The sequence below is a fragment of the Haemaphysalis longicornis genome, unplaced genomic scaffold (genome assembly GCF_048455015.1).
Source record: "Haemaphysalis longicornis isolate Haplotype H1 unplaced genomic scaffold, Haemaphysalis longicornis Haplotype H1 scaffold_4, whole genome shotgun sequence".
Lineage (NCBI taxonomy): Eukaryota > Metazoa > Arthropoda > Arachnida > Ixodida > Ixodidae > Haemaphysalis > Haemaphysalis longicornis.
The window spans coordinates 138,804,382-138,817,361 of NW_027526361.1; the positions used below are offsets into that span (position 1 = coordinate 138,804,382).

A 12,980-nucleotide genomic window follows, 5' to 3' on the forward strand; every position below is an offset into this window, starting at 1 on the left:
CTGTATACACCCAGTGCCCTCTACTGGTTTGGTTGGAATACTCTTTCTGTTTTTTTTATTAACTCCTGAAGCAACTCTGCTCATCTAGTTCTAGACCCAGCAGCCTAGGGCTAGAACCACAGGTTTTTGACAAGATGGCCTCGGTTCAAGCCCCATCTGTGCTTTTACTTTTAAATGCAGAGCATTTCAGTAACTCACGATGTCACCCGCGTTGACGTCCGTAGTCGTAGTCCGCACCCCTCCCCCTACACTATATATAAAAAAATACTATCCGGTGCCTGGTTTCGATCCCTCCACCCTGCGGGCGGAATGCAATGTACATGGTGCTCTACCCACTGCGCCACAAAGCCGACACAGTATGGGAGGCTACGAACGCGCCTTATATACTTGACTCATTCAAACTACGTCAAGAAGCTGCTGATACAACGCATTCACAACCACCAACTCCCCAAACACTAAACGTTAACGCAATACACCCACCCCCTATGCGACGCATTTACTCGAGTCCCCCTCGCGGGGAGATGGGCCCATTTTTTTACTTTTAAGATCCACGGTTTTCTTTTCACTGTAAATTGTTCTCTGGGCTCCATTCTAGACATTTAGTTCGTAAACAGGGGTGGTTTGGCACCATTTACGTCAGTTTAGGAGTGGGGTGTGGCCCTTCAACATTACCAATGGTCTGTGTCGCTCTGAAATTTCCGGCCTCGTGCTTACCTGGGAACGAAATATCGCCCTTGCGAAGGGAAAGGGAAGCTGGCTTGCTTTTCGGAAGGTACAGCCAACCCCTGGACACAGCAAAAATTAATGCTAGCACGATTGTGCTGTCAAGATTTGGGGCCAAGCGCTGGCAGTAGACCACCAGGTCCAAGAAAAACGTCACTGTCCTGGCAGACCTGAAGACATCCCAACCTGAATACCATGGAGCCGACCCGCTGCATTCGTTTGGCAGAGGTCCTCCCTCCGAGCACACTTCTCTAACACAAATTCCACTCGATTCCAAATTCCACAAATTTTTTGGCTCTCGAAGCACTATCCTTGTCTAACACAAACTCTACTCTTTTTTTTTTTTTCTCGTAACAACTTCCTACGCTCAGAGTAAAAACCAACTATGGGAAACAAAATATTTTCCTCCCAATTGCTTTGTTCTCTGAAACACCCTTGTGGTGTTTACGAAGCTGAATATAACAACCTTAAACCAGGAGAAAAAAGCGTCGCTTTCTAGCATAAACTTGAAAATGAACTGAAACATTAGCTATTGTCACCATTACACTGATGTGAAGTGTTTGTGCATTTCTACTGCAAAGCAGTGTATGTCTAACCCCCCCACCTCCCAGTTTTCATTCCAGTGAAGTTGCTTTACTCGGCGGCGCGGCGGCGCTCCTTCTCGCCACCGCCTACGCTGCTTTCACAACTGCTATTCCCCTCGCCACGACCGATGCCTCTTTCACAAACTGCGCAACCGGCTGATAACGGCGGTGGCGCCCGGGGTTATCAGAGCAACTTGCCCGCCTTGAACACCAACGTGAGCCCATAATTCTTCGTCAGCGTGAAAAGCGTCGCGCACGACATTTTCGCCCATGTATTTCACGCCTAAGCATGCGCCCATTGCCGGTTGCCAGGTTACGCTTGCACTGGTAAGGGTGGAAGCAAGGGGGCGTGCATGCACAGCGAGTCTTCATGCCGCTATCGAGGACATGCACATTGTGCTGGTGGGAAATTTAAACGTGGAAGTCTCGCGGCTCAATGCAACCTGCCAGCTGCCCTGAATGGTCGAGCGCTATGGGTTTGGGCTGGTGTACTGTTACACAGAGAGCGAGATGCCTACACTGCGGGAAGGAAACAGGTAGCCACATATGTTTGTACACTAGAACAAAGCTCGAGTCCTTCCAGTTTTAAACTCCCAATGGACAGCCGCGTGTCGTTCGCTCGGAAGAAGAACAGCGGGAGCCAAAGGAGCGTCTGCGAGAACAGAAGGGCGAATGGGCGCAAAAACAACAAAAAGCCGCTGCTGCCACTGCAAGTTCTAGCTCATCGAGTAGCTGGGAATCTCTCCCGGACGAACAGCAACTTCAACATGAGCCAATATTTCTTGTTCAACCAGCACAGCTTTTAGAAAAATTTTCGCAGTGCCTTTCACTTCTAAGCTTCTTCGTTCCCTTCCAATAAAGCAACTACCTATCTAAGCACGTGCACATAACTGGTTTCCGGTTTATGTAGGCACGGGTTGGGAGTGGAGGGAAAGGGGGGGGTGCACGCGCAGATATAGGTTTCATGCCCTCACTGATTGACATGTCTGTTGTGCTGGCGGGAGGTTTAAACATAGGCATCAAACGGCCCGATAAGATTCATCATCATCATGCGATCATCGGATTGTTTTGAGTGTGCCAGCTGGGATAGTGGGCCGGGCAACATATCGTTCTTCTTTCTTTCCGGCAGAGACGGCATTTAAAATTGCGAGCTTGTCTTGAAAAAATTTCCCCGCATTTCCCCGAGGGGAAGAATGTGAAAGTGCGAATGCAGGAGTTGAATTTGCGCGGTTCGGTAATGTTCGCGAAAGAGAGATCACACACACACACACACACACAACTACAAAGAAAGAAAGATGCATTTATTCACAGACACCTATTTGTGTTGTCGTTGTACTTGATTGCTAGAGCGGATCTCAGCTTTGAAATTTCGTGTCAGTACTCCTTTAAGCAGGTGCATTAGCCCTTCTCACGCCGGATTCCTGGCCAATCCCCCACGTGGGTATGTCCCATGTCAGCGGCCAGGCAGCGCGCGCCCATCTCCCCCCGTTGCCAAGGAAGACGAGGAGATTCCTGGCCAATCCCCCACGTGGGTATGTGCCATGTCAGCGGCCAGGCAGCGCGCGCCCATCTCCCCCCGTTGCCAAGGAAGACGAGGAGATTCCTGGCCAATCCCCCACGTGGGTATGTGCCATGTCAGCGGCCAGGCAGCGCGCGCCCATCTCCCCCCGTTGCCAAGGAAGACGAGGAGATTCCTGGCCAATCCCCCACGTGGGTATGTGCCATGTCAGCGGCCAGGCAGCGCGCGCCCATCTCCCCCCGTTGCCAAGGAAGACGAGGAGATTCCTGGCCAATCCCCCACGTGGGTATGTGCCATGTCAGCGGCCAGGCAGCGCGCGCCCATCTCCCCCCGTTGCCAAGGAAGACGAGGAGATTCCTGGCCAATCCCCCACGTGGGTATGTGCCATGTCAGCGGCCAGGCAGCGCGCGCCCATCTCCCCCCGTTGCCAAGGAAGACGAGGAGATTCCTGGCCAATCCCCCACGTGGGTATGTGCCATGTCAGCAGCCAGGCAGCGCGCGCCCATCTCCCCCCGTTGCCAAGGAAGACGAGGAGATTCCTGGCCAATCCCCCACGTGGGTATGTGCCATGTCAGCGGCCAGGCAGCGCGCGCCCATCTCCCCCCGTTGCCAAGGAAGACGAGGAGCGCGCGCACCCGCAGCTGTTTCTATGTGGACGGACGCCGGTCAACAGAATTCAGGGTCGCTTATAAAGTGCATTAGCACTTAAAAAAAAAAAATCTTTTCTTTTTCAGGCAGCAGAACTCGTTACCCATGAACCCATACCACAGATAGCAGTGGAGACGCGGGACTACACGACAATAGGCAGGCTTAGCACCTATACGGACACCGCACTCGCACTGGAAATGCATGGTAATTTGCGGTGCGGGCAAAGTTAGATAAAGTAGTGCATTTCTCCAGCCAATTTTTCAGAAAAAGGCCAAATAACAATGGCTCATCAGCGTAGCGAATTCATTACACGAAGGTTAACCGTCGCAACGCCTTCATACAGAGAGGTCGCAAACACATGGGTTTTTTAATGGGGCTGGCAATGGGGATTTCAAAAACTTCGTTAAATCCAGGAATTCGTTACACAGAGGTTCGTTACACATCCAGGTTTAACTGTATTCGATTTTTTTTTTCATCTTGTAGTTTAACATCTTTCTTTATTTGTATGGGAGGTCCCACTTGCAATTTATAAACCCTGTGTATATTTTCTGTAATTCAGTCCTGTTGCTTGAAATATATAGTTTTTCCTAAATTTCAATTTGAGAGGTTCAAAAGAATGTGCATATGTTCAAAACACGCTACCAAATGGTGCCTAATTGGTTCATTAAGCACTATCTTTATCCCACTTTACTCACTATTTTTGCCCCTTCAGTGTTGGTTTTGAGTTCTGTCAGTCTAGGAGTACACGTACATCCTCGCTTTTTTAACTGTGCAAGATGAGACAGGTGTTTGACAATGCTTGAAGTTTTACCAACACTTGAAACTTATCTCAAGCAACGTAGGGGGCACCCAATGTGTTCTTCGCAGCCACTTTTTCATGTTTGCCAGGCCATTTATTCAAGAGGAAAGCTTTCTACAAACCATCCTGTATCGCTTTTCATTTTTTAAGGCTGCTTTCAAATGTCATGTTTGCCAACAACAGAGCATCACAAAGTGTATTTCCAACCTTCCCATTACTTTTAAGAACACTGGCCCTTCAGACATCATACAATTCTCTATGCATAAATGGCATTTTCAACTCAATAATTTTAGCATTCTAATTTTTCAAATTTTGGGCGTTTAACGTGGCGGGAGCTATGCCTGGGCTGTGAGGTGTGTCGCAGTAGAGGGCTCCGTATTAAGGGGGCAGATGTCTCTTTGGGGCCGAAAAATGGTCAGAAAATCGTTTTCTGAAAAATGGCATTTTCGGCATCCACGGCTATTTTTCTGTCAGTAAGCAAATTTCCTCACGAAAAGGCACCACATTTTATCGTAAATAGGATTTCAAAGTGCACTCTACAGCTCAGTTCGCGCAGAATTCGATGGTGAAACGGCACTTTTCTTGCAATGCGATGCTAGCATTTCGCCCTCGGATATCTCGGCACCCAGAGAAGGTACAAGTGTAATTTTTTTGTTTTTGATACCTAGATGTGAGGAGACTATAATGTTGGAAACAAATTTTTCAAATGGAGGCTTTGCAAAATTATTGCATTAAATTAACACCACCTGTGAGCCATTTCTGGCACAGTGCGGGAGGCGTGAAGTTCAGTGACCGAGAATAGCCAAATCAAAAAAGTTCTTCCAATGCATTTTTTAGTCATTTGTCCACATAGCCATGGGGTAATCATCATTCTGTATGGCATGGCTATTTTGTAATTGTGACCCAAAATAATGCAATTAATCTTCTCAAAAATAATCAACTTGCAAAAAAATCTAATTGCAGATTTGAAATCAGCACAAAAAAATCCATAACACTGTGCAGTTTCATAAAAATTGATTAGTAAATAAAAAAAATAGCTCCAAGACCAGTCAGTCTGCTCCCTTAATTTGAACCACCTGGGGATCTCTAATGTGTGCAGAAATCTCGCCACACGGGCATTTTTGTTTTTAGCCTTCATTTGAATAGCGGCCACACGAGGCATCGAACCCTCATTCTTGGGCTCAGGAGTAGAACGCCTTGGAATTCTGAAAGTGGGTCTAAGGAGGTGTTGCGAGCCTCACTGCCGTTTACCCACTAGAATACACTCATGTTTACGAAAAATGTGATATCGGTTTCCCACTCTGCACATTAAATAAGCACGTAGGCTGTGTGTTAAAGCCAAACAGAACAACAGTCGCATTCACCAGTGAGGGCCTTGTTTATTGGTTCACAACGCCCACCTATTTCAAAAAGGAAAAGAAAAAAAAAAAGACCTATAGACAAGTAATGGGCCAAGTGGGGCAGCAACTTCTTAGAACTCGGGCCTCTCGGACTTGGGGAGGCTGCTGTAGTCCTTCGAAGACCAGAACTGCAACAGGACAACAGAGACACGCGAACGTGAAGCAGGGTTCGTACGGGCTTCAAAAGCAAAAATTCAAGGGTTTTCAAGGACCAGAAAACACATTTCCAAGGTCCCCATCTTATGTTTTATCTGGGATTATTTATAACTTTTTCAACAAAATGCAAAATTTTGATATTGCCTAATACCTAAGAACATTAATGCACATTTAGATAGGCGCTATGGGTTCATGAATGCTCCCCCAGCTTTATTTTTTTTTCATAGTTTATATTTAGAGGTTTTTCTTTTCTTGGTGTTTTGCTGAGGCTGTTTGATTTCAAAACTTAGTTAATGTTGCCTGCATCTCCTGCTTTGTCAGCAAGAGTATCAGCTGAAATTAACTCCGCAAGTGTTGCTGGCAAGGCAGGATGAACTATGTACACGTCCACCATTTGCACGTAGAAACAAACGCAGATGGAGCGTATGACGCACAGCAAACATGCTATGAAAGGCCGTCCACAGACTAGATGGAACATGCAAGATAGAGAACAGAAGCCGGCTTTCACGGGATTGTATCGTGACATGAATTCTATTGAGGAGTGCTGCTCCCAATGTTGCCTCGTAATAATGAGAATCCGCAACTCGTAATTTCACGCAATACACTGAAACTTGATTGGTACAATGTTTCTTTACATTTTTAACACCTAAAATTCACGACAAACACTTTAAATTCTTGTGAAAAGATAGGGCCATTGGTTATCTCCAGAAAAATCAAGGGTTTTCAAGGACCCTTTAAAAATTCCAGGACTTTCCAGGCCTTGAAATTTACACTTCTAAATTCAAGAGTTTTCAAGATTTTCAAAGACCTGTGCGAACCTTGGTGAAGATCAGCGAGTGTGCACGATGACTGAAGAATGTTGCATGCGAGATGTCCAGCAAATACTTCAGACCAGTGTAGTGCACAGAGAACTGCACAGAGTGCTGCCACAAATAATTCCTCACAGAACACCATTCATAAGTCAACTACAATAAACTTCTCAATCTTATGAAAACTCGCTGCGTATCTGCTCCTTCGTTGCAAATGTCAACAGAAGACGATCGTCTTTCCTCGACGTTTGCCAAGTAAACGCCTCCCTTCTCTCTCCCACTCATCTCTCATGCTGTCCCTCTCCCGTCTCGTTCCTACCAAGATGAGCACGCTGGAGGTTTACTCAAATTGATTTAAATTTACCGCATTCCACTCCTCCAGGCCGGGTGCCTCGATGCCAGCCCTGCTGTACAATGTGGATCCTACCTAGTGGAACCTTTTCTTACTGTTGCCACTTGATTTCTTATAGTGCCGCCAGAAACCATAGTGGCACGGGCAACAAAGTTAATTTTTTATTCTGCAGTGGATGTATTTCATTTTGCAAAAATCAAGGACGCATAAATTTTTTTTATAAAGGAACACTGCAAATATCATTTCTGTATTGATTCTCTGCCTTATATTTGCCTAATGTCTTGTTCGTGCTCAACAATGTCGGCAAGTATGAACACTGCCACCGGACTTGGACGTTTATATTTGGCTGTGGGTATATAAGGCTACTGCGCAGCTTTTGTATCGCTATGGCCGGGTGGCTGAATCGAGTCACAGACAGACAGACAGACAGACGAAAATTTCTGCATTTAAGTAGCACAAGAAAGACTATCGTCTTTAAAAGCCACACGTGGGCTATGAGGTGCACTGCAGCAAAAGGATGTGGGCTAGTTTAGGCCGCCTACGATTCTTTCAATTAAATCAATACTTTGTACACACGGGCACTTTTGTATCCTGCACTCACAAAATACAGTTTTGGTGGCTGGGAATCGGACCCAGATAGCTCAGTGGAAGGCAGGGTGCCCTAGCCGCTTCAATCTGTGCAAATGCACCGTTTCATAGAGCGAAGTATGACAGACAGAGCATCCTTAGGCACATATCTAACATAGCAGTGTGCATGGCTGGGGCTTGCGGGGACCACCCACTAGAAACAAGTTTGTGCTAGAAACTGGGATGCACCTAGCCAAGTTTACAAGGCATGCAATGGACCCATTTGTGATATTCAGTGCCACCGTGGCGTCAGTAAGGGCAGGGGTCAATGGGGGAGTATGCTTTGCAACTCCCCCTGCAGGGCTGTTTCATTTTTAGGAGCGAAGCACCTTAGGACCTCGCTTTGTCCGGGGCTTGACGTCCGTGTACACAGTGTTGCGCATGCGCGAGGAGCATCGGATTGGATTGGATTGGAATTGTATATACTGTACACACGCGTTGTCACTCATTTACATGCGTGAGTGGGCAATGCCACGGGTGATTTATGGTAAGAACGATCTCCCCAGTGCTTTGCCCACTCATCATCATTCACTTCGTGGAGATGCGTGAATATTTTTTTCATTGAAAGGCAAGGCTGTGTGGTAATCTGCTTCCCTTTTTTTGCAATTGGTGGAATTCGTTTCTCTCCTTTCTATACTTTCTGCTTCGTGTAAATGTTTGTCGAGGAGCCACGTTCGGCAAAAGAATAGGAGTAATCTGTTGTGAAACAAGAATGAAGGGAAAATGAAGTGTACCAGTATTGCCTCAGGTGCCACTATGCCACAGGAGTAGCCAGAAGTGAGGGCCAAGGCTCGCTAGGGCTCCGAGCCTTTTGGTTAGCTGCATATAACTAAGAACTGGCTAGGTTTGCTGATGGAATGATGTTTTAGGGGTGAAGACCCTTGGAGGCTGGTGCTGTTGGTGTCTCATCGTCGTAAGCGTCGTCTCATGTAGTCACGGTACTAAAACACCGGGAGACTAATTTATGCCTCACGCTAGAACGCATACTAAAAAAACACAGGGACACTCCTGCTAGAGAGCTCCGTGCTTCAAAGACAAGAGACTACTACAGCAAAGCTGTATACCACTACCCCTCAACCGTTTCCTCTCCGTGGGCAAAAACACCAAGGTGCCAAGAATGCACTAATACACTGCATGCTTCGCCTCTCCCCAGGTTTCACGTTAGTAGGGATGGCCCGGGATTTTTTGGGTGCAAAACAGATTCCCGCCGTCCTCACGACCCCACAAAGGGCCCTGCGGTGCCCTTGCCTTCACCTGAATCATAGCACACGCTTCCCAAACCAAAGAACTGACAAAACAAAGAACTGCCCATCAGTGCAGTGAATCCACAGGAGAACATAACGAGTGTGTGCCAGACAGAGACAAGACCAGCCGCCCCCACCTTGTATTGCTTGCCCTTGAACTCCTGCCAGGGCTCAGGGTTGGTCTTCTTGTTCCAACTGCAAGGAGAGAAGAAGAATTTTGACCACCTGAGAATCTTTAACACGCGCCGAAATCTCGTGCACACGGGCGTTTTTGCTTTTCGCCTCCATCAGAAAAGCGGCGGCCGCGACCGGGAATCGAACCCGCATCCTCGTGCTCAGCAGCCCAACAGATGCTTTTCCTACAGTGCTGCTCAAGACGCCAGAAATCATCAGGCCGTTGCAAGCAGATTAACGCTCGCATGCCGAGCAAAACATTTTGCCCGGTCCACTCTGAAATGCACTTCTCCAAGATGCAAAGCTGCCCCTCTTGGGAGGATCATGCGATCTGTAGTGCCTTCCTAAAGGATTCCTTAATTCATCTCTGTTATTCAGGTTACTCCTGGTGAAGACAGAATTCCTGTTTCCTCGACCTTGGGCTTGGGAACAGCGGCTCACTGTTTGCACACGCTGGTTTACTGACTATAAGGTCGCTCACATGGATACAACGGCATAAAATCGCATTTTAGAATCACTGTGCCTCCTGCACAGAGCGTCCATTGTGAATGCAAGTACGATGTGCCAGCCATCCCAATCTACGCCCGTCTGCTGCACTTGTGGGGTGTGCCTTCCCTAGGGCATTTGTCCCCTCTATGTGAATGCGATGCACTAAAAAACTATAAAAGGGGAGAAATTAAAAAAAAAAAGAACATGATGCCCCGCAGTTGCATTTATGCAAACCTGCTTTATTCCACATTCAAGGATCCAAGCCATTGCTTCAAGGGGCCATGCAGACAGAATGCAAGTTTAGTTCACCCAAAATGTTGCCTCGTTAGAACCATACTGACACCACTTTTAACGCACGCTTCACTCAAATAAGCTATATAATTAGGAAAAAAGGGAGCGGCCATGCGACCCTCTAGCTCTATTCCCTGCAACAGAACGTATGACGCCATATGCCCAGCTGCGTGATTTGTTGGGGCCGGCAAGAGCAAATGAAAATTAGGCAGGGCTTATAAGCTTCCTGAACGGGCTATTTGCGCTTAATTTTGATGGATTTTTTTATAGTAGTAAGAATGATGGGGTACACAACGAAAGTTACGAAAATACACGTAAATATGGAAGTACAGATGTGCACTGATGTTGGTACTGGGCACACTATGCTTGTTTTAGCTGCACAGCAGTTTGCCACTTCGGAGTTGTCTTACACGACACTGGCCGACTGGCGTAAGCGACGTTGTCTTACGCAACACTGTTTGCCGAGCATACCCCAAGTTTCACGAAACGATTACTTTCTACGGTAACAAAAACAAGCCAGGTGCAAACACTGTCAAAAACAAAGCAACGGCGGACAACAGTCTGCAGCTGACTATGGTAGCGCCATCTGGGAGGACCAACGGCAAGCAAGGCTGCGGAGCTGAATGACGCAGTGGAAGCTCGTTTGAATGTGTGCACTTATAACTTCACGGCAGACATCAGTAAAGCACACAATTTGGCAGGAGAATCAAAATTTTAACCTAAATTGATTAACTTTGGGCACCACAAAGCACGAAATCTTTTGAATAAAACAAATTTGTATTTTTGTCCGCACGGCCCCTTTCCTGCCGAGACGACAAGGCGGCGGGCGCTTCCCCCTCTTGCAGACTATGTAGAAGCGTTTTTTTTCTCTATCTTGTTGTCTCCACTGCACAGTGCAAAGTTTTCAGCTTGGAAGATTGAAATGGCCACACTGGAAGTTTCCTAACTGCACACATTCATGTGCTAGGTAGCACTGCTCACTATTTTGTCCCAACATTACCTCGTGACAGTGCTCGTATACAGACAGCCCTCTCTAGCAAGACGCAAAGAGTTTGGTGTTCAAGTCGAATGTTAGTTTCTGTCTACAGCAGTTACTAATGTTTCCGCGTTAAACCGAAAGTTTTTTTTCTTGGAACAGCGCCATGATACTGCGCTGTGTCCTTTCTATGACTCGTTCTCGTCTCTCTGCGCTGTTCCTTGGATGTTCCAACACGCCCAAGCTTATACCTTAGTTAACGAAAGTTTTCTTAGAGGGACCGACAGGGTCCCGTCAAAAAAATAATGCATTTCCTCTTGGACCGGTTCGTCAACAGTGCTGATGAAACGTCCGGACACTTGGCATGTGCATGAAACCAGGCTTTCAGTATGTCCAAATGATTGCTTCAAAATTGCAAAAAAGAAGGAACGGTTCTAGATAAGACACTGCACGCCTAAATCATGGCGAAGGCGTACGATTATATACCTTCATTTCATAAACCATAAATAGGTATACATTTACACCTTTTGTAGATGCGTTTACTTAGTACACCAAAAAATCACTGCATGGGTATGTTCTTCGTTTGCGAATTGGGACTTCGAAGGTTTGCCGATTGATAGGACGCACTTGGGGACGGTCAATTGAGGCGCACACTACGCTGTAGTCTCTGTACCCACCTCACTTCTGGGTTCCTCAGGGCAAGCCGGGCTGTGTAGAAGACGGCCCCCGCCATTCCGACGCCAACGATGACGACCAGGGGAATGAGCTGCGAAGGAAACAGGACTTACTGTCTGTGCGGCCGGTCGAAACACCGAACGGGAGACCATCTTCGCACAAGACGCACGTCAATACCGACTTTACTTCAACCGCATTTCGGAGCATTCGAAATTTTCGAACCGGCTACCCTCGACCAGCAACGATTTCGGGCTACGGTCTCGTAGGCGTCGTCAAACCTCCCCCTCTAGTCTAGCGTTACGTTTAGACGTAACTGAAATAATCACCAAGGTTCTTTCCACATGTAGCTATCGCAATAAGTGACGGTGACTCCGGCGAGACAGTCAGCGACGAACTTTTGGCCAAATGTGTAAAAACCACGACTGCTTTCTCCGTGAGTTGTGAAGAGCGTTGCCGGGGGTGGGAAGTTGTTAACGTGACTCCGGCGAGACAGTCAGCGACGAACTTTTGGCCAAATGTGTAAAAACCACGACTGCTTTCTCCGTGAGTTGTGAAGAGCGTTGCCGGGGGTGGGAAGTTGTTAACGAGACTCCAGCCGCATTTTCACTTTCGGATACGATAGCGCGAAATCCTTGTTTTTTTTTTCCCGCCAACTAGGCTTTTGCATTAACTGAGTGGCGATCTATGGTAACAGAAAAACGAAATCACGCGAGTACTTAGTAGACGGTGCACTTAACCTTGACCGGGGGCACAACGCAGGACATGGTAGGTGTTAGTCAAGCCTTCCAACAAGCCAGAGAAACTGTTGGTTAAATGTTCATGATACGCATACAGGGTAAAACAGAAATAACGACCGTCGCTAGGTGCTACACATGGAGCAGTCACACGAAGCAAATACGAAGTGCACCCGTTAGCGAGACTGCTTTAGGGTTAAATTCTACTGACGGGTCGGCCGGCGCGTCTGTCGCGAGAAAAAGGACGTTATCGAGAAAAGAAATTAAGCAGTACTTACGGCTGGATGCCTCTTCATTCCCTGCACCGAGAAACTCCTCATGGTGTACGATTAATAGCGGAGACCTCTTTGCCCTCTAAAAGTACTGCCGCCGTATGCGCTGCACCGACGCAAGGAACGACTATTCGTTTTCGGATTTTGCTGGCCTTACAGTGGCTGGAATATGAAAGTGTGATGACCGGGCCCTCTCCCGCGTGACGCTGTAGGAGGAAAATCCAGGTGGCGCTGTCGCACGATTACACGTTCGCTGCGACGGCGGCGGAATATGGAGTACGAATTTTCTTTCATAGCTATTCTACGTGGTCGCGCAAACTGAGATGCAATGAATGTCGTATTTTAAAGTACTACAATCGAAGTTTGCAACCGACTGGGCGCACTTTGACAGCCGAATATAGCCGGCTGGCTCAGACACTTATGAAGCAAATCAGAGAATTGTGGACTGGTAACTGGTAAACACGCATTTTATTTTCGACGAGCTCGTTACAAACAGACAAAAACTACT

General features: G+C 47.3%; 1 protein-coding gene across 1 annotated transcript; it reads right to left on the reverse strand.

Moving 5' to 3' along the window:
* Nucleotides 1-5,632: 5,632 nt before the first annotated feature.
* Nd-mlrq (NADH dehydrogenase (ubiquinone) MLRQ subunit) lies at nucleotides 5,633-12,638 on the reverse strand. The gene is made up of 4 exons (XM_077707756.1): nucleotides 12,479-12,638; nucleotides 11,469-11,557; nucleotides 8,999-9,056; nucleotides 5,633-5,801 (listed from the first exon to the last, which is right to left on the reverse strand). The coding sequence occupies exons 1-4, from the start codon at nucleotides 12,518-12,520 to the stop codon at nucleotides 5,745-5,747; spliced, it is 246 nt and encodes an 81-aa protein (XP_077563882.1). The 5' UTR covers nucleotides 12,521-12,638; the 3' UTR covers nucleotides 5,633-5,744.
* Nucleotides 12,639-12,980: the final 342 nt, after the last annotated feature.